Below are 26,660 nucleotides of genomic sequence, written 5' to 3'. Positions count from 1 at the left end.
CATTTATTTGAAATAGAAATCTTTTGTAACAATAAATGTCATTAGTGTAGTTTTTTATCAATTTCATGCATAGTTGCTACATATTCATTTCTTTCATGGAAAAATCATATTGACCAAAGATTTCCAAACACTAGTATATAACAATGTCCATATATATGTATTATAAATAAATAAAATATATCATATAAATCCTACAAATTTTCCTCCTTCCATTTTTGCACTTGTTTAATAAGCAAAATAACAATTTAAACATAAATTCTCTTCATAAATCTTTTTCTAGCCATTTCCAAAATAATTCTCTTTATGGGACTATATGGTGATTATTGCAATGACCTATCATTGTAACCATTGTAATCTGGCAGTGTGTGACTTCATGTACGTTAAATCATTGGCCGAGCCACTGTTATGTGTCTGAGCTCTATGGCTAAATGTCATGTTTTCAAATGTAATTGTTTATTGCCTTGGGTCATTTCTAATTAAAGAATTTGTATAAATTAGTTTGTATAAATTTGAATTAAGTTCAGAGCACTGCTCCAGTTCTGGAGGACTCCTCAAGGATATAGTCGTAATCTTCACAGGCTTTGACCTTAGAGCGCTTACCACTCCAAAAGCTCTGAATGACTACCTAACAGCTCCCTCTCTCTTGTTTCATATATCTCCATCCTTTCATTTTTTTTTTCCTTTTGACCACAGCTTCTCATAATAACAGCTTGGTGAGCTTGTATCCTTTTATCCAGGAGGCTTTTAAGTGCTTCTGTGTCTGACCCACAAATATCATGCTGAAATGTAGTTTTTATGTCAGCAAGCTATAATAAAAAAAGTGTAATAGTGTTTTGCTATAGGACACAATGTCACAATGATCAAAGGTATCGTGGCTTAGGGCTTCCTGGGAACTCAAATCTCCTTTCACCTGTTGGGCTTTCCTTGCCAAGCTTATAAACTCAAGAAAGATCAAGAAGAAGGGAGGAGGAGCAGGAAAGAAAGAGGGACACATTAACACTTGGGATTTTTTAATGTGACACGAGGACATGTTACACTAATGGTTTAACACCATCATCTTAAACCTCTTGCAGGAGTTGTGCTGTGTGATCTTCATATTGTTCGCCTTTCTGTCCATTGTGTTAACTTGATAGTCTTTTACTGTCACACAGATATATGTAGAGACATTAATATTTGTCCTATTTAAAAAAGTTTTTCCCCAAATTAAATAAATAGTACCTCTGAAAAAATGAGATTTTAGTCATGCCAGTAGCCGAACAAAATCTGTTTATTTAACCTCAACAATGTGGCTGCCATTAGATCACATAACCAGCCAAATACCACTCATTTACTATTATCTGACAATTTTAATTTTGGAATATTAATCATGGTGGACTGTGTGAATAGTGCATTTCGGCTGACTGCCGCATTGGCCCGTGTAACAAAAAAATTACAGAGTGCACCTGAGGAAACAAAATGGAGCAGGACAGTACAGATACAGTACAATCTGTTACATTTGTTGGCTCACTGTTGATCCTACACAGACAGTGGGATCAAATGCTCAGCTTAACTATAAACAATCACGCAACATATTTATTGTAATATCTGTCTCAGTATTGAATTTAAAATAGTCTGCCAACCATTTACAGTAAGACTCTTCTAGAGAGTATAGAGATAGCTAAAATGATTTTAAAAATCAATAAAATGGTTAATGTTTAATGCTGTGACTGAGAGTGGGAAAATATATTTTGGTGAATATTTCAATCTACTTCAAATTGTCAATCAATATGTTACTGGGTCACAAGCTCACATACATACCGAGGAGAAAATGCCTTTTGCCATGTATGTGTGGATTATAGGCTAAAGAGGGTTAAGAAGTCACCACTTTGATTCCCAGCCTGCCCCTCCTTTCTCCTCTGCTCGTTCCTTGTCTCTTGCTATCTCTCTCTCTCTCTCTCTCTCTCTCTGTGTAAATCTGCTTGTTCCCAGTAAGACCCAGGATTCAGAGAGGCTCTTGTTCCATTGGCCTCCCCCATTAGGCTCTCCAGATTGGGGCAGGACTCAGTCCAATAGAGGGCCTCCAGGAACCACAAACCAAAAATCACCTCTCCATTGTAAAAAGAGAAAGGTGGATTTCTACTTCTATACTTTTTTATACTATTCTTTTCAAATACATTTTTTAAAAACTGCTCTTCTATCTGTTTTTTTTTTTTTTTTTTGCATGGAATATATGCCTTTTTTTCACCTTCAAATTGGACTTTTACATTTTTAAATTGGATTTTGTTATTTCTTCTCTGGGAGTGCAGTTCTGGTCTCTCACTGGCTCTTCCCAGACTCTCTGTGTTCTAATGGAACGAGCACTCATCATGGCTCTCATTTAGCCACACACACCAGGTTAGCCCATCTTTTGCTCCTCTATTAAACCATCCTTTATTAAGAGTAAATGTAGTTTTCGATATTTGCTTGAGTAGTCCTGGAGGCTTAGAGAATTAGGATTTCCCTGAGGGATGCCAAGTAATCTTTGGTTCTTACAACATCATTAGAAAGACTGCATTTCATGCTTTGGCTTTTTTTGTGCTTTGTATAAGTTGTATGAGTTTGTTAAATAATTTTTTAGCATAAAATATGCATTGTTTTATTTATCTATGTTGTTTTATCAAAAAAGTAGTTTAGATTATCTAATTTTATTGGGCCTATTTAGTTAAATGTCGACTGTCTGTATTAATTTACTAAAGATGTCAAATGCTAACTATGCTAATTCCATTAACATTCATTTACATACAAAGTTAGGGTTCTTTGTGGTGAAAAAATATTTTCTATTACATTCACTATAATGTTTATGTATGTTCAATCGCTTAAACTAACGCATTACATACTTAACATATCCGGGTAACCAATGCCTCCCCCCAAAAAATAAAAATAAAGTCCAAATGCTGAAAGAATGTGACATCATCAAATTACACTCTAAAAAATGCTGGGTTGTTTCAACCCAAATTTGGGTCAAATATGGACAAACCCAACCGTTGGGTTAAAAAATGCATTTAAAAATTTAACCCAATGGTTGGGTTTGTCCATTTTTGACCCAAACTTGGGTTGAAACAACCCAGCATTTTTTAGAGTGTATATATAAACTTGAACGTACTGAATATATGTATTTAATATGTGTAACCCTGGACCACAAAACCAGTCATAAGGGTCAATTTTTTTTAAAATTGAGATTTATACATCATCTGAAAGCTAAATAAATAAGTTTTCCATTGATGTATGGTTTTGGTTTGTTAGGATAGGACAATATTTGGCTGAGATTTGAAAATCTGGAATCTGAGGGTGCAAAAAAATCAAAATACTGAAAAAATCGCCTTTAATGTTGTCCAAATGAAGTCCTTAGCAATGCATTTCCACTCACAAAAATACATTTTTATATATATTTACGGTAGGAAATTTACAAAATATCTTCATGGAACATGATCTTTACTTAATATCCTAAAAATATCCTAAAATCATTTTTGCATAAAAGAAAAATCAATAATTTTGACCCATACAATGTATTGTTGGCTTTTGCTACAAATATACCTGTGTGACTTATGACTGATTTTGTCATCTAGGGTCACTTATGTCATTGACTATAAAGAGAAAAGAGGTTATGATTAGACAGCTATAAAAAACTTTCCACTATTCTGGCTTCTATATGAAGAGGGCTGTAATAAAGATAGCCGTTTATTGAGCGGCTTAATATTCATAAGAGAACACAAAATGTGAACACAAGCAGTAATTTTCAGCAGCCAATGATCAACTATAATAATAACAGTGGCACATTTACAGTATATAACAGGACATCCCCTTTGAACGTAACAGCAGAAAGCAGCCTTAACAAATCTTATTAGCAACTAGGAATATCTAGAGATTTAAAAAGAAGGCAGCCTTTAGTGTGTACATGTAGCTGACATAACCATATTAACATACCACAATACTTATATTAGCTTTGAAGACTAATTTTACAAATTTAAAAACTAAAAGTGAAATTTTTAAGCAGTTTGTATAAGGCCCAACAATGAAATTTCTTTAGCTGTGATGTGCCAGTTATCCAGTATCACAGACAGTAAATCATTCAAACACAGGAGTAGCATGAGTCTGACAGCAAGGTCCCGTGCAATCCGCTGTAATCCTGAGTTATTTCAGTGCTGGCTAAAGGTCTAAAGAAAGAAAGAAAGCCAGACGCTTAAGATGTGATTGGTAAAGAGGAAAGTTATACAGAAGTAATACATGATGGTAAAGAAAATAATGAAAAATCAAAGAAGAGAAGACTTCTGACAGGTCAAGAGATACAGAGCGATGATGGTGTAAAGAGATAAGGTTGATTAAGATTAAGATTGAATAAGCCTCACGTTATTGGGCAGTTATTATGGCCAGGGCTAATGAGGGCAGAGCTCTTTAATTGTAATCTGCTTTCTGCTTGCTGAACAATGGATAGAGACAGAGAGAGGGAGGAATGGGCAGACAGCCTGGTATAAGTTGTGTGACATTTCACCCCAGTTCCACCTTTAAACACAGATGGCACATGAGTCAGGTGAGGTTGTGGTTGGTCAGCAAGCCCACATTGAGAGATCAGGTCTCTAGGATCACATGGAAAAGGACAGTATGAGAAGAGGGTTGAAGAAGACTTTAATATCCTGCTTCTTGTTTCTCAGTGTCACTTTGGTCACCAAAAAACTCTTAGTAGCAATCCAAATAGCATTTAATTGAGAATTTTCACACTGAAAAGAAGTAATAGATAGATATCATTGTGTTAAAAGAAATAAATATGATGAATATATACATATATTTCATCTTCAATAAAAACATCATCCAGGCAGGAACACTATTACTGCCCCAGAGCAAAAAATAAAAAAGTAATTTGCAAGATTAAAGTTTAAAATAAGAAATGAAGTCACAAAAAATCTGCAAAAGCAATATATAAAGTCATAATAATTTTAGGTGGATATGGGCTTTTCTGTGCATCATGATCTGCTTTTATTTTAATTATTTTTATTTACACTGCTTTACATGTTGTTGTTTTTTTGTTTGTTTTTTAAATAAGTCTCTTATGCTCACCAAAGCATTTATTTGTAATTTATTCCTTTATAATAGAATTATTAATATATATTATAGATATAATATGCCATTACTCTAGTCTTCAGTGTCACATGATTCTTCAGAAATCATTCTAATATGCTGATTTGCTGCTCAAGAAACATTTCTTATTATGATCAATGATGAAAACTGCTTAATATTTTTGTGGAATACATGATACATTTTTCAAGGATTATTTGATGAATATAAAATTCAAAAGAACATAATTTGAAAATCATTTGCTAAATAAAATTTAAAAAAAACTTACTGACCTCCAACTTTTGAACCGTAGTGTAGATCTGTTGACCTTGGAACCATAATGATTTATATGACCCTGATGCTGATGTTTGAGCCACTGTTACACTCTCGCATCACTAATGAATATAGTAAACGATGGTGAAAAGAAATGCAATGTATTGTATATTAATATTCTAATTATAGGAAGAAAGACTAACTTTTTCTGTTCTGTTTCTGTCCCTTGTCTTTTCCCCTTTCTCTCTCGTTCACCAACCCTTTATTGTTTATCTCAAACACAACTGCACACATTTGCTCTATCTCTATAATATACAGTGATGGCTGGTTATTGTGCAGTAGTTTTGGGCTAGTGCCCTTCAGTGGGTAGAACCCAAATCGAGAGCTGAGGTGTTTTGAGCGCGTTTTTAATCAGCCTTCATACTGTCGCTGACAAAATATTCCTATAAACACACAACATCTCTCAGTGCCACCTTTTTTTTCACTGTCCCTGATATTTAACAGTAGAAAAAAAATGGAAATGGATGACCACAGAAACTCTAGCTTTCTTTGCCAGTCCCACCACCCACGATGGCAACCAAAGTCTTCAGCAGGAAAGCAACGACGGAAACCAACCTCAAAGCGAAAAGCAAGAAGCCCTGATGGCCCAGCGAGTCCCGTGTCCTCGACCCGAGTGCTACGCAGCCACAACTGGTGGGGGAACTGTTTTCTCCTTCCTTTAGTCATGCTATCATACTTGCCCTGTGAGGCCTGGGGCACCACCTTCAAAATTGCCATCGTAGGACCGTGGGCGTGCGACCCTATGTACTCCAAAGCCCTGCCAGACCTGGCTGCCCGATTAGCCATTAGCCGCGTCAACAAAGACCCCAACCTTAACAAAGGCTACTGGTATGATTACACACTAATTAGTGAGGATTGCTCGAGCTCGAGAGGCCTGGCACGCTTTGCCGAGCTGGAGGGTTACGGTTCGGCCTTTCTTGGACCGGCAAACCCTGGCTACTGCACTGCTGCTGCACTGCTGACAAAGAATTGGAACAAGGGCATCCTGTCCTGGGCTTGCCTGAAGGCTGACATGAATGAGGAAATGTATCCCACTTTTCTGCGGCCGCTCCCGTTGTCTTCTCGTGTGCTCTTCTCAGTGCTGCGCTTTTTCCGCTGGGCACATGTTGGGATTATAACAGCGGAGAACGACATGTGGGAACAAACTGGGCATGAACTTGCAGCATCCCTGCGTGCTCTTGGTCTGCCAGTTGGCACGATTGTTACCATGGAAGCGGACAAGGAGGGACCACGACGGGCCCTAAAGGCGATACGAGAGACAGATCGTGTGAGGGGTGAGTTCTGCTTGAATTATTCTTAAAAATGAATATTTAAAATGTAATAATTTTTTAGAACAAAGAGGATTACTGAATAATGATTAGAATGATCTGCTTCTATATTCTCGGTTATACTAAGAGAAATTAAATCTGTGATTAAGGATTGAAAATATTATTCATATAAAAGAAATTGTTAGTAATCTAAAACGTTTGTCATCATCCTGTGTTATTGTGTTTTAATAGCTATTAACATCAACTTCTTCTTTTATTTATTCCTCTATTCCTTTTCCTCCCTTTTAAATTTTGTGTGCAGTTGTCATCATGTGCATGCACTCTGTTCTGATTGGTGGAGGGGAACAGTATCAGTTGCTAACCACAGCAATGGACATGAGAATGATTGACAGAGGATACATCTTCATTCCATATGACACACTGCTGTATTCATTGCCATATAAAAATGTGAACTATCCAGTCCTGGCCAATGACACCAAACTGCGACGAGCATACGATGGGGTCTTAACAATAACCATGGACCAAGGGGAAGAAAACTTCTATGAGGCCTTTAATGCAGCACAGGGATCCTATGACATCCGCAGCAGCACACCAGCTGAAGAGGTAACACTGAGTTTGAACTCGTGATATCATTTTAATCAAGCCATATAGGGACAGGGAGAGCAAAAGCAAATGCTATCATTATTAGAAAGAAGCTTTGTCACAATAATGACACTTAAGATGTATTTTATCACAGAAAAAAAGGCTTTTAGAGTTATGTATTTAAAGGTGCTAAAGAGGATGTTTTGTTTTATACATTTTTGCAATATTACTTGAAACTGTCTTTACTAACTAATAAAAGACTATTTATTAGGTGCACTGAAAGTAATAATATTAATATACATCATCTGTGCACGAGGTAGGGCCTTAAAACATCAGCCAATCGATTGGCCCTCTGGCTTGTCAATCACTGCCGTGACGTTCCTTGTGAGAGACGAGCGCGGCTGCACTCTCCAGTAACTTTCCACACTCCACAGGCGCTGCATGCAATGTTTTTGTCCGGAGACAGGAGTAACAACTGCAGATTCAGACATAATAATGAATCCAAAAAACACGACACCGGTGGAAAACACTCGTTTTCCAATACTCGTGCACGAGTTTTGGGAGGCGTTCCTTTGAAATGAGCTGTGAAGGAGGGGGGCTGTTCTTACGCATGCGCTCATTTCAAAAACTCAGTAACAGTCTTTGGATTCTCAGTCGACGAAAAAATCCTCTCTATCACCTTTAATATGTCAAGTCAAGTCACCTTATTTATGTAGCACTTTATACAATACAGATTGTTTCAAAGCAGGAAAATTATGCATTTCGGCTGTTGTTCAGCTGAAGTCAATTCAGTGTTGATTGAGTTCTGTTGGAAAGATCATCAATTATTAAATTAGTTCATTTCATCTATAAAGCAGTTCTGCAAACTTATAATTATATCAAAATTATATCATCATCCAGCCCAGTTTCGTTCTCATGTGACAGCGTCAGGACAGTCAGATCAGAGATCAATAATATTGCTGAATATTAAGTGTCCGCAACTAAGCAAGCCAAAGGTGACAATATGTACATAATTTGTGTATGCAAAGACAGGTTGGTGTTTTGTCTCTAAATGATTCTTATAAAACAAGGTTATTATAGTTAACTAAAACCATAAAAATTACTTGAAATCAAATAAATGTTACCTGAAATCAAATAAAATATTAAGAAAACATTATATGTTGTTTACAGCTAGTTGTCAATGTAACATTTTCATTTTGTTTAACTTGATGTACTAAAATAAACTGAAAAATTAACAAAATGGAGAATATAAGAATAAAAACATTCAACAACAATAACAGACACTTATTAAGTTTTTCATGGTATGAGAAATTGCTTAGAATTACGATACAAATCACCTGTATTTTTGTGTTGTTGTCTTTTTCTTTCTTGGCAGGTTTCTCCATTTTTTGGGACCATCTATAACATGATCTATTATACAGCCATGGCTGCAGAGCACAGTCGTGCTGCGAGTGGAGGGCGCTGGGTATCTGGTGATGCACTGGCTAAAAACAACGGTGGATTTGAATTCAATGGCTTTAACCAAAGGATATCAGCAGGCACTGATGGAGAAGGAATGCAGGCACGCTACGCTGTCCTGGATTCAGATGGCTCTGGCTCCAGCCTATACCGCACGCACGCCCTGGAAGCGCCACACACTTATGGAAAATATGGAGGGTTGAAGTACTTGGGGAAATCGATTCATTTTGCTGGAGCATCTCCGAGAAGTGACTCAAACTGCTGGTTCAGCCCTTATATCACTTGTAGTGGAGGTGAGAAAACAGAACTTCATATGCCACATGAATTTCATTACATTACATTTTATGACATCAACATCACGACTCATTCTGTTTCTCATTATTTCTTTTTGTTTCAGGCCTAGATGGAGTGACCCTTTTATTCCTCTTCTTGTTCGTTGTGTTGGCAGGTGGAGCAGGTGTCCTTTTTCTCCAATTAAGGTATGGATTGACTTGCTTGAGTTGTAGCAAATCACCTTGTGTTGAACAAGTTTATAGTATTACTGATAAACAAATAAGTATATGAGTGTGTTTGTGTGTCCAGGAAACAGGGTCAGGTGGGGATATTAGGAGCATTTGGTGGAGGAGGTGTCGGAGGCCCCTCTAAGATAGTGCTGACACTGGATGACTTGGTCTTCATCAATACCACACTCAGCAGGAGGGTCAGTCTCTCTCTCTCTCTCTGTCTTGCTCATAGACTTTATCTTTATCTCACTCACTTTCCATTTCTCCCTCTGTGTTTGTCTGTAGAAGCTAAATGAGGAGAGTATGATAATAATTTAAGATAATTTCAGTTTGTGCTCTGCTGCGAGTGTGATGGTAATAAATATGACAGGAATGAGTCTTTTCATAAAAATTACTCTCTCTCTCGTTCACAGATTTTTGTCGATGCCTCTCTCATTATCAGTTTTTCTCTATGCTCTCTGTAGAAGCTGAATGAGGACAGTATGTTGAAGAGTCAACTAGATGTTAAAACCCCAGGCCACTCAGTTTCTGGTCGCAGTTACATTACGTCGACTCCTGAAACGTCCAACGTTGCTGTATTTGAGGTGTGTGGAATCTGCGTTTTTGTGTACAGGTATAGATACGCCTTAGTAAGGTGTTAGCAAAGTGTTTTGGTTTTATATTAAAGCAATATCACATAAACAAGAGGGATTTTGTACTGAATACCAGAAAGTAATGAGAGTTTCAGACTAAATTTGACCAGTTAGTTCATATGAAAATAGTTCCAAAGGAAGCCTAATGCACCAAACTGGAACAGCAATTTGAGAGTGATTCAGCGGCTTTAAGTGTTAAGTAATCACTCCAGGTTTTTAAAGTTTTACTCAGGGTTTTCCATTTTCTACTCCACAGCACACCTGCTTAAAAAATCCAGCATAATCCAGCATGTATAGTACTGGTCCAAGCAAAACCGGCTGGTACCATCCTGGTGACCAGCAAACCAGCATACAGGTCCCAGCATGCAAAACATATCTTGTGCTGGTGACCAGGAGCTGGTTGCATAAAATAATAATACAAAAAAAAAAGTTTTACAAGGTAGTGATCAAATTTCTTTAAAACTGTTCATAACTTTATCCAAGTCAGATACATAAAAACATAGATTGGTCTAATTAGATTCCAAAAAAAATAAGACTGATTAGCCTTAACTAACTGCTTGTTAGTCATACTAGTTCTTAAGGCACAGTCTGAACATAATGGCTATGTTTATGCATTTGGTCCCAGCAGGATGTGCGCTGATTAAAGCAAACGCTAATGTTACAACTTTCAAAAACCTGTACGTTATTGCAGGCAAACTAAGCTTAAAATCAGATAAGAGGACTGTGGTATAAAGTAGCATTTATATTATTATGAACAACATACAGCAATTATTTGTGAATCAGATGTTGTGGAAATGTATTAGTAGTCTGCAGAATCTGCCGAAAGTTCTGCAGATGTCCACAGTAGACTTTTGCGAATGACTGTATTTCACAAAATTTTGCACATCACTTGTCCCTTGCGTGTTTATCAAACTATACACTATACTATGATAATTATATTACATTATAATATTATATAATTAATAAAACAAACATACCAATAAAAGTATAGTACTTGCAACGCCATCTAACCCACTTACAGTACCGTATTTAAATTAATTCCATAGAATTATAAATATTTTAATCTCAATTCAGTGTAGCAAATGTGAAAAACAAAGTCAGGATATTCTGTCTGAGCATGTGGTTATGTGTTCAATTGTATTATTCTGTGTTGTCAGGGTGACTGGGTCTGGCTGAAGAAATGTCCCTATGGAGATTCTGTTACAGAAATCAATGATAGCACACAGGCCACCTTTACCAAGGTAAGAGAGAAAGTGAGAGAAAAGAAATGAAAGTTCTGAAAGGAAACCTGAATGCTACTTTACCTCTGTACCCTCTTTTTTCTTTCTGCTCGCCTCTCTTTCTAGCTGAGAGACATGCGTCATGAGAATCTGAACTTGTTTCTGGGTCTGTTCTTGGATACTGGCATATTTGGCATTGTTACGGAGCACTGCACCAGAGGCAGCCTGGAAGACCTGCTCAACAACGAGGAAATGAGACTGGACTGGATGTTCAAATCCTCTCTCCTCCTTGATCTGATCAGGGTGAGCAATTGAAGCAATGGAAGGAAAGTTTCATTAACAAAGGGTTGAATGAATGCATAGATGAAGAGATAAGTAAGAACAACTCAGTAAGAAGAAGATGATATGGATGAAAATGTAGTTAAATAATGAATTGTCAAAAATGTCACCTACTTCCATCTCTTCATACATCTCTGTTACTTTCCTCTCAATGCCTTCTTTATCTTTACCTGTCAGGGAATGAAGTACTTGCATAATCGTGGGGTTATTCATGGACGCCTGAAGTCAAGAAACTGTGTGGTGGATGGTCGCTTTGTTCTGAAGGTTACAGATTATGGCTTCAACGAAATCATCCACTGTCAAAACATCATCTTGGAGGACAGCAAACCGGAGGGTACGTGAAATATATGTGGAAAGTGCTATGAGAACCAGGATATAGAGGCTCCTTTCCTCTTCTTTGCTTTTATGTATTCAGTCTTTCTAATTCACTCCGATCTCTGTATCTTTCTTACAGATCAGCTTTGGACGGCTCCAGAGATCCTGCGGAATCCTAATATGAAGAGGAAGGGGGCGTATTCAGCAGATGTATACAGCTTTGCTATTATCATGCAGGAAGTGATCTCTCGCTGCGCACCCTTCTGCATGTTGGATATGCCTCCTGAAGGTTAGACACCATCACATACCAATTCATAAGTACTTACCACTCCCGTTTACACTTTTCCATGTTTACCATGGAAAAGCAATGATTTAATTGAGCTTGTTTGGAGCAATTCAGATTTGAATACAGTGAATAAAAGTTGTGTATCTGTGTGTGCAGAAATCATAGATAAGGTGCGCTCTCCTCCACCGCTGTGCAGACCAACTGTGTCTGTGGATGAAGCTCCGCTGGAGGTGATTCAGATCATGAAGCAGGCCTGGACTGAGGAGCCTGACAAGAGACCCACGTTTGAGGAGATCTTCAGACAGGTGCACCTTCTTCATCTCTCTCATGCGCACACACACAAATTCTCATGAGACCAGTGTCTGAAGATCTTTAAACCAAAGATCCTTGCATCACTTTGCATCATCCTTGCAACCACATAATGGTTTTTATACTGTACAAACTCTATTTTCTATCCACCTACACTACCCCTACCCCTAAACCTACCCATCACAGGAAACTGTGCACATTTTTACTTTCTCAAAAAAACCTAATTCTGTATGATTTATAAGCCTTTTGAAAAATTGGGACATGGAGTCATGACCTCATAAGTCACCCTCTTCTTGTAATACCTATGTCATACCCATGTCATTATACAAATTTGTGTCATGATGTCACGCGCACACGCACACTTGTTGGGTTGTTTTATAGGACCAAAGACATAATTATTTTTATACTGTACAAACTGTATATTCTATCCTCTAACCATAACCATAACCCTATCCCTAAACCTACCCATCACAGAAAACTTTCTGCATTTTTACATTTAATATATATATATTTTTTTACATTTAATTACAAAAAACACTGCTTAGTATGATTTATAAGCTGTTTTCCTCATGGGGGCCAAAAAAATTTTTGATACTGCCATCTTTGTGGGGTCATTTTGTCCCCATAACATAGGGTTACTGTTACGTCCCTCGTTAATTAGATGTAGTTTGTCTAGGAATATTATCAGACATAACAAAACAGTGGCAATGTGTGTATAATGGCAGTAACAGGATGGCAAAAAGAAAAGGGACAGACAAACCAGCAATTTCGTTGCAAAGGTTTAATTTCAGTAAATATAAGTGAAGTAATATAATAATAATAATAATAATAATAAAGTAGATATTTACAATATATACAACGTAACAAGAATAAACAAACAGCAAAAGATCTGGAGGAGAGGAAGGAGTGAGAGAGTGGAGCTTAAATCAAAGAACTAAGTATAACAAAACAAAACTAACTAAAGTTAAAGGGCTAAACTAACTAACAAAAGAAAATGCAGAAAGAAACATCTTCAACGTTCAAAACGCTATAACTAAACCACGCTGTCTAACCAAACAAAACATACAGAAATAGCACCACTCGTTAAGGCTAGTGTGTCTAATACATATTTCTTCTGCGTGTGTAAATGTAGGTCGCGACCTGCTTACCTGACTCGCAACCTCTCCAGCCAGGCTACATAGCTTTAAAACAGAATATGAGATGAAGGTTTCACGGGTCAGCTTTGAACCGGAACATGAGATGAAGGTTCCGCGAATACAGCGGTCATAAACAATCGGCATCCTAGATAAAGCATGTATCGAACACACGAGCACAAACGAACATAAGCACTCCCAACACAAGAGAAACTGACCCAACTGCAAGATAATAACAGCAGTAAAGTCGCAAACACTGATCAGTCTCTCAAACTGGTCTCTCGAACGAGAAAACCATCCTCACAGAGAATGTCCTATCTCCCCAACCCAGAGTCTGTTTTCGAGCTGCCGCCATTGAAGTTTTAAGCTGCTCACAAGCCGCTCCGTAACCCGCGATTGGTAGCGCCGATCCCTGACGTCAGACCCTTACGCCAGCAGATTGACAGACGGATCGTCCAATCAGAAGTCACACCTGAAATGGAGTACAGACACGCACATATATGCAGCGACATGAAAAAAAACAATTACATAGCGCAGCGTACGTAACACTCTCCCCTTAAAAACTTAACATAAAGCAGCTTCATACTCTAGATAAAGTATCAGCAATGATATTTTCTGAACCCTTTTTATGCTTTATGATCAAGTTATAATTCTGCACAATCAACGACCAACGCATAAGACGTTGATTGTGATTGTACATTCTACACAAAAACACCAAGGGATTGTGATCCGTGTACACAATAACAGGCAGAACAGATGAACCAACGTAAACCTCAAAAAACTGTAAGGCCAGGATCAAACCTAAAGCTTCCTTCTCAATGGTAGAATAATTTCGCTGATGTCGGTTGAATTTTCGAGAGAAGTAACAAATTGGATGCTCAAAACCAACGTCATCTTCCTGGAGAAGAACAGCTCCCATGCCTACAGCACTAGCATCCACTTCCAACTTAAAAGTACGTGTAAAATCTGGGGCAGCGAGAACAGGTGCACTAGTCAGCAACAACTTTGCACTGTCAAAAGCATGCTGACACGCATCACTCCAAATAAAAGCATTTGATGGGCTTAACAAACTGGTCAAAGGATGTACTACAGTTGAGAAATTTCGGCAGAAACTTCTGTAGTAACCAGCCATTCCTAAAAACCGACGTAACTCGTCTTGTCGTTGGAACGGGAAAGTCAGCAATAGCAGATACTTTGGCACTAACAGGACGGACTTGACCTTGACCTACTTCTTTGCCCAAGTAAGTAATCGTTGCTTTACCAAATTCACACTTGGCCAAGTTAATTGTCAAGGAAGCGTCAGCTAACCTTTTAAAAACTGTCCCGAAGAACAGTCAAATGCGCAGACCAATCAGACGAATAGATAACTAAATCATCTAAGTATGCATTACAGTTCTGAATTCCTGACAGTACAATGTTTACGAGGCGCTGAAATGTGGCGGGAGCATTTCGCAGCCCGAACGCCATAACCCGGTACTGTAGGAAGTTATCCGGAGTAACGAAAGCTGAAATTTCGCAGCTCGAGCGGTCAATGGCACTTGCCAATACCCTTTCAGCAAATCTAATTTCGTCACGAACTTAGCAGAACCCAAGTTATCTATACAGTCTTCCATCCTAGGAAGAGGATAGCTATCTGGTACAGTCACAGAATTTACTTTTCGATAATCTGTGCAAAACCGAAATGTGCCATCAGATTTCGGTACAAGAAGGCAAGGTGAACTCCACGGACTGTAGCTAGGTTCAGCCAAGTTGTTTTTTAACAAGTAATCCACCTCAGACTTCATCACAGAACGCTTGATATTGTTCACTCTATAAGCATGTTGTTTAATAGAAGAACTGCACGTCACTTGGATATCATGCTGTAACACATTAGTTCGAGTCGGAACATCACCAAACAACATAGGAAAATCTCGAATTAGTCTCATAATATCCTGTTTCTGTGACCCAAGCAAATTATCAAGGTTTTCTGGCAAGCTTTTTAAAACTTCAGAATTTGAAAGTCTACCACACGTTGACAAATCATTACGAAGTGTAACACCATCGTCAGTATAACACTCACCAGGAGATGGCAGCAGAACCTCATCATTCACTGCAGTGGAGTCAGGCACAGCAATAGCAGCAACGGCTAAAACCTCCGTAGGAACAGCGACTGGCTTTTCTTGTTCCTCCAAAAATTTCTCAGGTACCTTACGAGAACAATATGATTTCAACATGTTAATATGACATGTTCGAAACTTTCGTTTGCGATCAGGCGTGTGTATCACAAAATCAGTCTCGCTCAATCTCTTAGATACCCTGTACGGACCAGAAAAACGGGCGGTCAAACTGAACCAGGTACTGGTAACAGTACTAAAACTTCGTCACCGGGTTGAATCTCACGCACAACAGCTTTCTTATCGTACCGTTTCTTCATGCCCTCCTGAGCAATTGACAACGATTTTTGTGCAAATGAACACGCATTATGCAATCGTTCCCGAAATCGGCTGACATAATCCAGCACATTTTGTTCGGTTGGCTTTTTGTCATTTAACATCCTGTCCTTCACGACTTTTAGCGGACCTCGAACTGTGTGACCAAAAACTAAGTCTGCAGGACTAAATCCCAGAGATTCTTGAGTTGCCTCACGAACTGCAAATAGTACAAGTGGTACTCCCTCATCCCATTCTTTCCCAGAGCTTAGACAATACTTTCTCAACATCGACTTTAACGTCTGATGGAAACGTTCGATCGCACCCTGACTTTCAGGATGGTAGGCGCTCGAAATTCGGTGCGTGATGCCCAAGGTTTTCAACACTTGTCTAAAAACATTAGAAAGGAAATTCGTCCCCTGATCTGTCTGCACGACTTTTGGCAACCCAAAGGTGGAGAAGAATTTAAGCAAAGCTTTAATAACAACAGGTGCAGTTATTTTTCTCAATGGAACAGCTTCTGGAAAACGTGTCGCAGAACACATAATGGTTAACAAAAATTGATTTCCTGCCTTGGATTTCGGCAACGGACCAACACAATCCAAAATTATGTGTTCGAACGGTCCGCAAATGACAGGAATCGGAACTAACGGAGCTGGTGGAATCTTTTGATTCGGCTTACCCATCACCTGACATTCATGACAAGTACGGCAATGCTGAGATACATCTCTCTTCAAGCCAGGCCAAAAGAAATGTTGGAGGATGCGGTTATAGGTTTTTGTCACGCCTAAATGACCTGCTAACTCGTGATCATGTGCCAAACTCAACACTTGTTTGCGGTAGGCAGTAGGCAAAACGATCTGGCACACAACCTCCCACTCATTCTCCCCATCTGAATTAGGACGCCATTTCCTTAACAGTAGCCCATTTTCAATCACGTATTTTACAAAACTGGTTTTATCAGAGTCTGTACTTTCAGCAGCAGAAAAACATTTAGTCAGTGACACGTCTTCTCGCTGTGCGATCTTAATCCGTTCATGAGAAAACGGTTCAACTAACAATTCAGACTCAGCGGAATATTTATCATGCTGAACATCATCCGCGCCCCTTCTGATCTGACCCTGAACTTTCTTCAGTGAACACCGGTGACATAAAAGTGTCAGACAGAACAATGTCATCTCCAATTCTGCGTTTTTGCGCACGAGTAACCACGCTAGCAGCAAATACATCTGGAAAATGATCAGCGATGTCATCCGCATGGATAAAACAGTCAGGTTTATCAATAACTTCTGGCACAGGTGACACTTTACCTCCTGCCAAATCATTTCCAAGAATGAATGCCACACCTTTGACAGGAAAAGAAGAACGTATACCCACCCTAACGAAACCTGAAACCAAGTCACTCTGTAAGTGTATCTGATGCAATGGTACCTTAATTACGCCCATTTCAATCCCTTGCACTAGTACACTTGACCCACAAGATGTCTGTTCCGACAACGGAAGTACATCAGATATTACAAATGATTGAATTGCTCCCGTATCCCTCAAGATCTGTACCTCTTTCTGCTCCTCAGGTTTACCATTTACGGAGATTAACCCCTTCATCAAGAATGGCTTAAACCCTGCATCAATTTCATCCTTCTCTAGAACAGTTTCAGACCCAGCCTTCACAAAATTAACAGGTTTTACCTGTCCTTGCTGGTTTTTACGTTTAAGCATCAGGCAATCAGAAATAACATGCCCTACCTTGTGACAATAGAAACATTCTCGTGTTTCTTTATTCTGTGGGGAACTACTTTTACTACGGGTATTCGAATTTTGAGTTGAAGCCGAATTCAGTGCTTTCTCTGGCCGACCTGAAACAAACACACTCTTATGCGTTAACACATACTCATCCGCAAGAATCGCGGCTTGTGACAATGACGTAACTTTTTGTTCATTCAGGTATGTGACTACTCGTTCCGACAAACAATTCTTAAAATCTTCTAAAAGCATTAGTTCTCTCAACGAACTTAAATCTTGCACATTGTTAGTAGACAACCATTTATCAAAAAGAACTCCCTTCTCCCGGGCGAATTCCACAAATGTTTGCTGAGCTACCTTCTTATGGTTCCTAAAGCGTTGCCGATACGCTTCAGGTACCAACTCATATGCACGAAGTACAGCATTTTTTACGACATCATATCGCAAGCTTTCCTCTAAAGATAGCGCAGAGCAAACTTCCTGTGCTTTTCCAACGAGTCGACACTGTAGTAACAGACACCAAACCTCTTTCGGCCAATGAAGTGCAGCAGCTACTCGCTCGAAAGCAGCAAAGTACGTGTCCACTTCGGATTCTCTAAAGTGAGGCACCAAAGCGATTTGCTTACTAATATCGAATGTAGTGGTCGAATCACTCACAGAATTTGCCGAATTTACTGACGCAACAACAGGGCTAACAGGATTAAGCCGCGCAGTTCGGTCAGAGACAGCCTTCGCTGACTCTAACTCGAGCTGTCGCAATTTTACCTGCGTCTCTGCCTCAATTTCCATTTTACGGATCTCTAAGCGTAACTTCATTTCAGCTTGGCGCGTCTCAGCTCGCTCCTGCACTTCCATCTGGAGTCGGGCTATGCGAACCTTAAGTCGCGCGTCACCCCAGACTCTACGGAAGACGGAGACAGTGGGTAGAAGGGCGGTAAGACAGCCTTGGGCTCGGCCTCCGCCTCCACCTCAGCATTCTCACCTGTTGCCTCCTCCAAATTCCCCACGCTAGGCGTACGCTTTTCCACAGCCGAAGTGTCAGCTCGCTCACTTTCCGCATCTGGAAATAGAAACACTTTTAATTCGACCAAACGTTTCAAAATCTCATTCTTAATAATACGCTTTAGAGACTGCCTCACCACAGGAATGCGATAGTGGTCAGCTATCTGCAGCAACTCATCTTTTCTACATCGCTCAAACACTTGCAAAGTTGGATTAGCAACAAATGATTGCAAGTCAAAAGTACTCATTGTGTCCAATTATCACTATACACTTCACAATGCACCAAACAATGCCCTTTTCATTGCCATTTCCTGCACCATACAAAAACACACACATACAACTATCCTCCGAGATATTGAAAACAATATAAAAACTTGAGATCCCTTCCCCAAAAAGAGAAAGGGATCCCGGACGAGCCCCCAAATATGTTACGTCCTCGTTAATTAGATGTAGTTTGTCTAGGAATATTATCAGACATAACAAAACAGTGGCAATGTGTGTATAATGGCAGTAACAGGATGGCAAAAAGAAAAGGGACAGACAAACCAGCAATTTCGTTGCAAAGGTTTAATTTCAGTAAATATAAGTGAAGTAATATAATAATAATAATAATAATAATAATAAAGTAGATATTTACAATATATACAACGTAACAAGAATAAACAAACAGCAAAAGATCTGGAGGAGAGGAAGGAGTGAGAGAGTGGAGCTTAAATCAAAGAACTAAGTATAACAAAACAAAACTAACTAAAGTTAAAGGGCTAAACTAACTAACAAAAGAAAATGCAGAAAGAAACATCTTCAACGTTCAAAACGCTATAACTAAACCACGCTGTCTAACCAAACAAAACATACAGAAATAGCACCACTCGTTAAGGCTAGTGTGTCTAATACATATTTCTTCTGCGTGTGTAAATGTAGGTCGCGACCTGCTTACCTGACTCGCAACCTCTCCAGCCAGGCTACATAGCTTTAAAACAGAATATGAGATGAAGGTTTCACGGGTCAGCTTTGAACCGGAACATGAGATGAAGGTTCCGCGAATACAGCGGTCATAAACAATCGGCATCCTAGATAAAGCATGTATCGAACACACGAGCACAAACGAACATAAGCGCTCCCAACACAAGAGAAACTGACCCAACTGCAAGATAATAACAGCAGTAAAGTCGCAAACACTGATCAGTCTCTCAAACTGGTCTCTCGAACGAGAAAACCATCCTCACAGAGAATGTCCTATCTCCCCAACCCAGAGTCTGTTTTCGAGCTGCCGCCATTGAAGTTTTAAGCTGCTCACAAGCCGCTCCGTAACCCGCGATTGGTAGCGCGATCCCTGACGTCAGACCCTTACGCCAGCAGATTGACAGACGGATCGTCCAATCAGAAGTCACACCTGAAATGGAGTACAGACACGCACATATATGCAGCGACATGAAAAAAAACAATTACATAGCGCAGCGTACGTAACAGTTACCAGGACCACACATCCACACACACGTTTACTTAGCTATCTAAATGGGGACATTGCATAGACTTTTATTGTTTTTATATAGAGCTTGTTTAAATGTGAACTTAAATTTTATACTGTTTTACAAATGAGGACATGCACAAAGGAGATTTTGGGAGATCTTGTCTGATTTAGCTTATTTTGGGGTAAAATTTGTCCCTAAAATATGGTTAAGTAGGTACACACACACATTCTTAACTCAAATGTGGCTGAGGAGCTTTAAAATATTTTTTAAATACTTATTTGAAATGAATGTGTCCTTTAGTCCATGCGTGTCAGCTTTGAGGTCATAGTGTACTAAATGTTTTTAACATAAAGCAGATATATTTAAAAGGTAAAATTGTAAGATCTTTTCCCGAAGAGGAAAGCTAACAAACAAACAAACAGAGGGGAGAAAACAAACAACAACAAAAAATCTGTTGTCTGTATTTTTCTTTCTAACTTACAGTTTAAGAATGTGAACAAGGGAAAGAAGACAAATATCATTGACTCAATGTTAAGGATGCTGGAGCAGTACTCCTCAAACCTGGAGGATCTGATCCGAGAGAGGACTGAAGAACTAGAGGTAGAGCGTCAGAAAACTGATGCTCTCCTAGCTCAGATGCTGCCCAAGTGAGTCCCACTTCAGATTTCACCCTTCTTTTCCCAATATCTTCTTCTTTCTTATAATGCCATTTTGTCTTTCAGGTCTGTGGCCTTGGCATTAAAGACGGGGAAGCCAGTAAAACCAGAGCACTTTTCAGACGTCACACTGTATTTCAGTGATATTGTGGGTTTCACCACCATCTCTGCTCTGAGTGAACCTATCGAAGTGGTCGATCTGCTTAACGACCTCTACACACTCTTCGATGGGATCATAGCAATCCACGATGTCTACAAGGTCTGCATAAGCTTTATACACTTATACTGTTGTGGAAATAGAGTAGATTCTTTCATGATGCTGATCTCATTATATCAGATTTAGAGGGGTTTTGCTGCAAATTCCTTTCAAATTTTGGTACACTCTCAGAAAAAAAAAAGTACAAAAGCTGTCACTGCGATGGTTTCCTTTCAAAAGATGCACCTTTGTACCTTATTTAGCTCTAAAGGGTGCATAATAATGCCCTGAAGGCACATACAAGTACTTAAGGTGTACACATTAGTAGCTAAATGGTACATGTTTATGCTTTTGTAAGGTGTTGGACCATTTTTTCTGAGAGTGCATAAAAAAGGGGAAATAAAATATTTGTTTCTTGTAATATTTTGATGGAATAAATGAAAATAATAAATTATTTATATAACATGAGGTAATTTGAGGTCATATCTATGGCACATACGAACAGTTTCGAAATTTTAATATGACATATATCAATAGGTAGAGACCATTGGTGATGCATACATGGTGGCATCAGGAGTTCCAAACCGTAATGGTAACCGTCATGCAGCAGAGATGGCCAACATGTCTCTGGACATTCTGCACTGTATCGGAACATTTCAAATGAGGCATATGCCTGACGTCAAAGTCAAAATCCGCATTGGACTCCATTCTGGTAAGAAACGCACAATGCACACAAACAACTACACCAATAACGTTCAAAAGTTTGGGGTCTTTTGCCTCTGAGATAGGATAGTACAGGAAACTAAGTGGGACAGAGAGGGGGACAGGATCGGGAAAGATACCCAAGCCAGGACTCGAACCACACTACATGTTGGATCAGCTTCAACGGGAGTTTTTTTATGTTCTTGTAAGAAGTCTCTTGCTCACCAAGGTTGCCTTTTTTAAATAAAAAACAGCAATATTGTGAAATATTATTCCAAATTTAAAATAATGGTTTTCTATTTTACTGTAAAGCACTTTAGTAGCACATTATGCCCTTCTCACAAAGATAAAAATCAAACATAATTTCCCGTGGACGTAATTTTCATTGCCAAAAATGGTGTAGTCTTACATCACCGAACTGAACGTAGTGCTAAATGTAAATACGTTTTTACACTTGATCCTCTGATGGTGGTGTATTTCTAGAACAAGTGAAATGTAAATCCACGGCATCATCCAATTAACAGATTCATCCAATTAGTAAGCATGGTTCTGGACCTTTCCCCCACCCCACAACTCAACATGATGCTTGCACAAGTGTGACTGACACAACGATATATAACTCTTGAAATTGAATGCAGTTGCTAATGTGCTAAGTTAATATATATATATATATGTGTGTTTGACAGGTCCAGTGGTGGCGGGTGTAGTTGGGTTGAAGATGCCTCGGTACTGTCTGTTCGGGGATACAGTAAACACAGCCTCCCGAATGGAATCCACAGGATTGCGTGAGTTTACCTAAAACGTTTGTGTTGTATATGTATATAATACATCAGCACGTGTCTGACAACTAACAATGCAAGCTTTTGTGGCTGTCTCTGAAGTCGTGATTCCAGGAATTTGTCTTTGGCTAAGGATCAGTAGTTAGTACTTTGTGTGTGTGCTGATCAGTGAGTGCATGTCAGTGAGAAGCTCAGAGGGCTTAAAGTGCAGAGTTCCCTGTAAGCTCTTAAGAGTATAAGCCAAATTAGAAAGAAAATTCTGCTTTAAAGCTAATGTCCTCTTAGAACTCAGCCTTCGCTATCACCCTGAACTGTCTCACCTTTAATCAGACCTTCTGTCACATTTATCCAAGAACATTTACTTCACGTTTCATGCTGCAGAACACAGAAAAAATGTGTGAAACATGAATTAAGATTTGCTAATGCAATGCCATTCAAAAGATTATTTAAAAAAGAAAAGAAAAAAGAAATCAATACTTTTAAGCAAAGATGCATTCAACTTAACAAAAGTTGTATTAGTTCCCACCAAAATATTAAGCAGCACAACTGTTTTCAACATTGATAATAATAAAAAAAAATGTATCTTGAGCTCCAAATCAGCATATTAGAATGATTTCTGAAGGATCATGTGACACTGAAGACTGGAGTAATGATGCTGAAAATTCAGCTTTGCATCGCAGGAATACATTTTTAAATATATTAAAATATCAGTAACACTTCACATAAGGTTCATTAGTTAAAAATTAGTTAATGTATTAACTAACATGAACTAACCATGAGCAATACATTTGTTACTGTATTTACTAATGTTTGTTAATGAAAATACAGTTGTTCATTGTTCATGTTAGTTCACAGTGCATTAACTAATGTTTTGATTTGCATTAACATGATTTTAAATTAACATTAACAAAGATTAATAAAGGCTGTAAGTGCAGTTCATCATTAGTTCATGTTAACTAATATAGTTAATTAATGTTAACTAATGATCCTTATTGTAAAGTGTTACCAAAATATCAAACAGTTAATATAATATTTTAATAATATTTCACAAACTTTTGAATGGTAGTGTACATTTTAGCGTTGAATTAGCCTGCCTCAGAATTATTGTAAATATTGTACAAAAGAAGGCTTTGTTTGAAAATCAGGTTGTTTCAAATTAATCTTAAATAAAAGATTAAGGATGTTTTCATCATAAATTAGGCCACATAAGATCACAAGTTTAGTGCTGTGTGATTTCATCTACACAATGAAATTACTAGAACACAGTTTCCCAGATTATCTGAAGGGAACAGGAAAGCGACATAACATCTTGAGTGATGTAACATGCATGCCCAGTGCGTCATACTGAAATGACTCAAAGTGAACTGTCAAGAGTTAGGGCCATACTGCCATCTAGTGGTTTCTCAAGGAACGCCATTACCTTCAAGTGGAACTCTAAATAAAGTACTTGATGACCCGAGTCTGTATGAACTCATAACAAATCAGTGTGGTTAATGATCAAGTGATACATTTGTAAAAATGTATTATGATTAATTAATTAATTAATTAAAAAAAAATATATATATTTTCTTTTTTGCTTCCCCTACAGCTTACAGAATTCATGTGAACCAGAGTACTGTTGATGTCCTGAACAGCCTCAAACTTGGCTATAAAATAGATAGTAGGGGCAGGACAGAGCTCAAGGTATACACACACACGTTTGTTTTTGTGAATTGTGGGGACATTCCATAGGCCTAATGGTTTTTCTACTGTACAAACCGTATTTTCTATCGCCTTACACTACCCCTACACCTAACCCTACCCATCACAGAAAACTCATTCTGTATGATTTATAAGCCTTTTGAAAAATGGGGTCATGAATTAATGTCCTCATAAGTTATCCTCTCCTTGTAATACTTATGTCATACCCATGTCATTATACACATTTGTGTCCTGATATGTCACACACACACACACACACACACACACACACACACACACACACACACACACACACACACACACACACACACACACACACACACACACACAAAAGTGCTTTTTATGTCTGATGAGTTTTATTAAAATTACTATATTCCTAATGATCTAAACGGTAAAATAAGCAATTAAATATTTTTTGTGTGAAAGTGATTATATAATAAATGCATATTTCCACAATTACTATTATTCTGAATACATTATTTGAAATGTGATGGGGGGAAAATCTATAATATATAATATATAACTATAAAGGCTTGTGACTTTCAGGGGAAAAAAATTACAAAAATAATTTTTCACTGTTGCTTGTATGTCCACCATATTTTTTAGCAATTCCAAAGAAACACCCAGGGAACACATACTACATTATACAGTACTGTACTGTACTAAGTGCCTCGTAAATGTCTTGAAGCCTCTCATGTGAGCTTCTCTTATTCTCTAACAGGGTAAAGGTGTAGAGGAAACATATTGGTTGGTTGGGAGGGATGGATTTAACAAGGCACTACCTATACCACCAGACCTTACTCCTGGGTAAGAAAGAAACCACTTCTCTCTTTATGTACATTTTTAAGATGATGTCTGTAATGTAGGGAATGATCTAAACATGTTGTGTTGATATGCTGATATATTTCTTTCTGTTGCCACAAAGGGCGAGCAACCATGGTATCAGCTTGGATGAGATTCCGACAGACAGGCGGCAGAAATTCCTGGATCGACAGAAGAAGATGGGGTAGAGAGGTAGAGAACAGAGACGTTTCACTGATTTCAGTTTTCTGACGGATGAAAGTGTTTACAGTTCACTAATGTAGTTGCTGTAGCACCTATACCTACAATACGTGACTTGAATGAAAAAAATTCAAGTTCATTTACTCACCCTGATTCTTCTGTGGAACATAAAAAAGATATGTTGAGATCCAGTGTTAATTTGGACACCATTTAAATCCTGTTGTGTTACATAGAAGAAAGAAAACCATACAGATTTGGAAACATGAGAGTGAGTAAATGATGATAGAATTTTCTTAGGTGTCTGTCCCTTTAAGTCCTGCAAATTAAGGTTGTTCAAACTTTTGTACTCATGCTGTTCTGTTTCTGTGCCTTCCAATAGGTTGTGATGCTCATGTTTCCGTACCAGCCTATCGAATTTAGGAGAAAGTGGGGCAAGGGGATGAAAGGAGTGGATTGAGGTGTTCAAAAACCCCTCAACTACCCTTTTCTACTTGAATCATTCCTTAAAAGAGTGGAAACCTCACTAGGACATCTGACAAGAAGCACAAACACTTGAACTCTGAACACCAGTCCATCAAAACCATCAGCTCAACAAGATGGCATGTACCAACTGCTATGGATGGTCACAGAGAACTATTTTTTTAACTGTATCGAGTTTATATTGCAGTTCACCCAATATTAAATGAAAGACACTGCTGAGATCACAGCTCATCAAGACATGAACATGAGAAGAGCAACACATGCTTCATTCATCTCTGCAGTTATGTGATCCCTCCAGTTAATCAACTCCTACAAAGAGATGTCTTTTCTTTATTTCATTGTTTATAAAACAATGCTAAAACAACAAATTGATGGTGTATGGTATAATGGCACCTGACAATTTAGTTATAATTCTGTGGAAATAACAGCAATAATATCCATGTGTCGGAATTACTTGAAATACTGTGTTGAATTTAATGGCTAGGAATATCAGGCTTTATTAACTAGGTGTTAGTTCAAAAAATAACTTCTTCACATTCTACACATTTTCTTTTTGAAAATGCTTTCATTCAGTTTCATTTCATGACTGTTTGGCCTTTATTAGAAAGTGAAATGCAGTCAGAGCAGTTTTCATGGCCAAGAAAACATTTGGTCCCACTTTATATTAAGTGGCCTTAACTACTATGTACTTACATCAAAAATAAGTATACTTATTGGGTTCATATTGAATTGCAAAACACTTTTGCTGCTATTGAGGTGGGATACGGGTAAGGTTAGGGAAAGCTTGGGTGTTAAGGGTAGGTTTAAGGTGTAAGGGATGGGTCAACAGTGTAATTATGAATGTAATTACAGATGTAATTACATGCAGGTGTTTTTAAAATATAAGTACAATGTAAAAACATGTATGTACACAATAAGTGCATTGTATCAAGTGATGAATTTAAATGTAAGTACAAAGTAGTAAAGGCCACTTACTATAAAGTGGGACCAAACATTTTTCAAACCAGATTATATGGCAGACAATAACTTGCTATCATTTGAGTAGCTTACCTCAATTGTCCCTTTTGAGTAAGA

At 38.2% G+C, this 26,660-nt stretch overlaps 1 protein-coding gene across 1 annotated transcript; it reads left to right on the top strand.

The window, feature by feature from the left end:
* The first annotated feature begins 5,846 nt into the window (after positions 1–5,846).
* On the top strand, positions 5,847–26,246 carry gucy2d (guanylate cyclase 2D, retinal). The gene is made up of 19 exons (XM_067406732.1): positions 5,847–6,674; positions 6,970–7,271; positions 8,626–9,001; positions 9,106–9,187; positions 9,291–9,408; positions 9,676–9,795; positions 11,001–11,084; positions 11,190–11,366; positions 11,580–11,736; positions 11,857–12,006; positions 12,160–12,308; positions 20,554–20,717; positions 20,793–20,985; positions 21,460–21,634; positions 22,311–22,409; positions 23,992–24,086; positions 24,826–24,911; positions 25,030–25,118; positions 25,486–26,246. Exons 1-18 carry the CDS (start codon positions 5,855–5,857, stop codon positions 25,112–25,114), a joined length of 3,432 nt encoding a protein of 1,143 aa, XP_067262833.1. The 5' UTR covers positions 5,847–5,854; the 3' UTR covers positions 25,115–25,118; positions 25,486–26,246.
* The last annotated feature ends 414 nt before the right edge of the window (positions 26,247–26,660 follow it).

This window comes from Chanodichthys erythropterus, chromosome 13 (genome assembly GCF_024489055.1).
Source record: "Chanodichthys erythropterus isolate Z2021 chromosome 13, ASM2448905v1, whole genome shotgun sequence".
Classification (NCBI taxonomy): domain Eukaryota; kingdom Metazoa; phylum Chordata; class Actinopteri; order Cypriniformes; family Xenocyprididae; genus Chanodichthys; species Chanodichthys erythropterus.
This window is presented reverse-complemented; position numbering and strand designations above follow the sequence as displayed.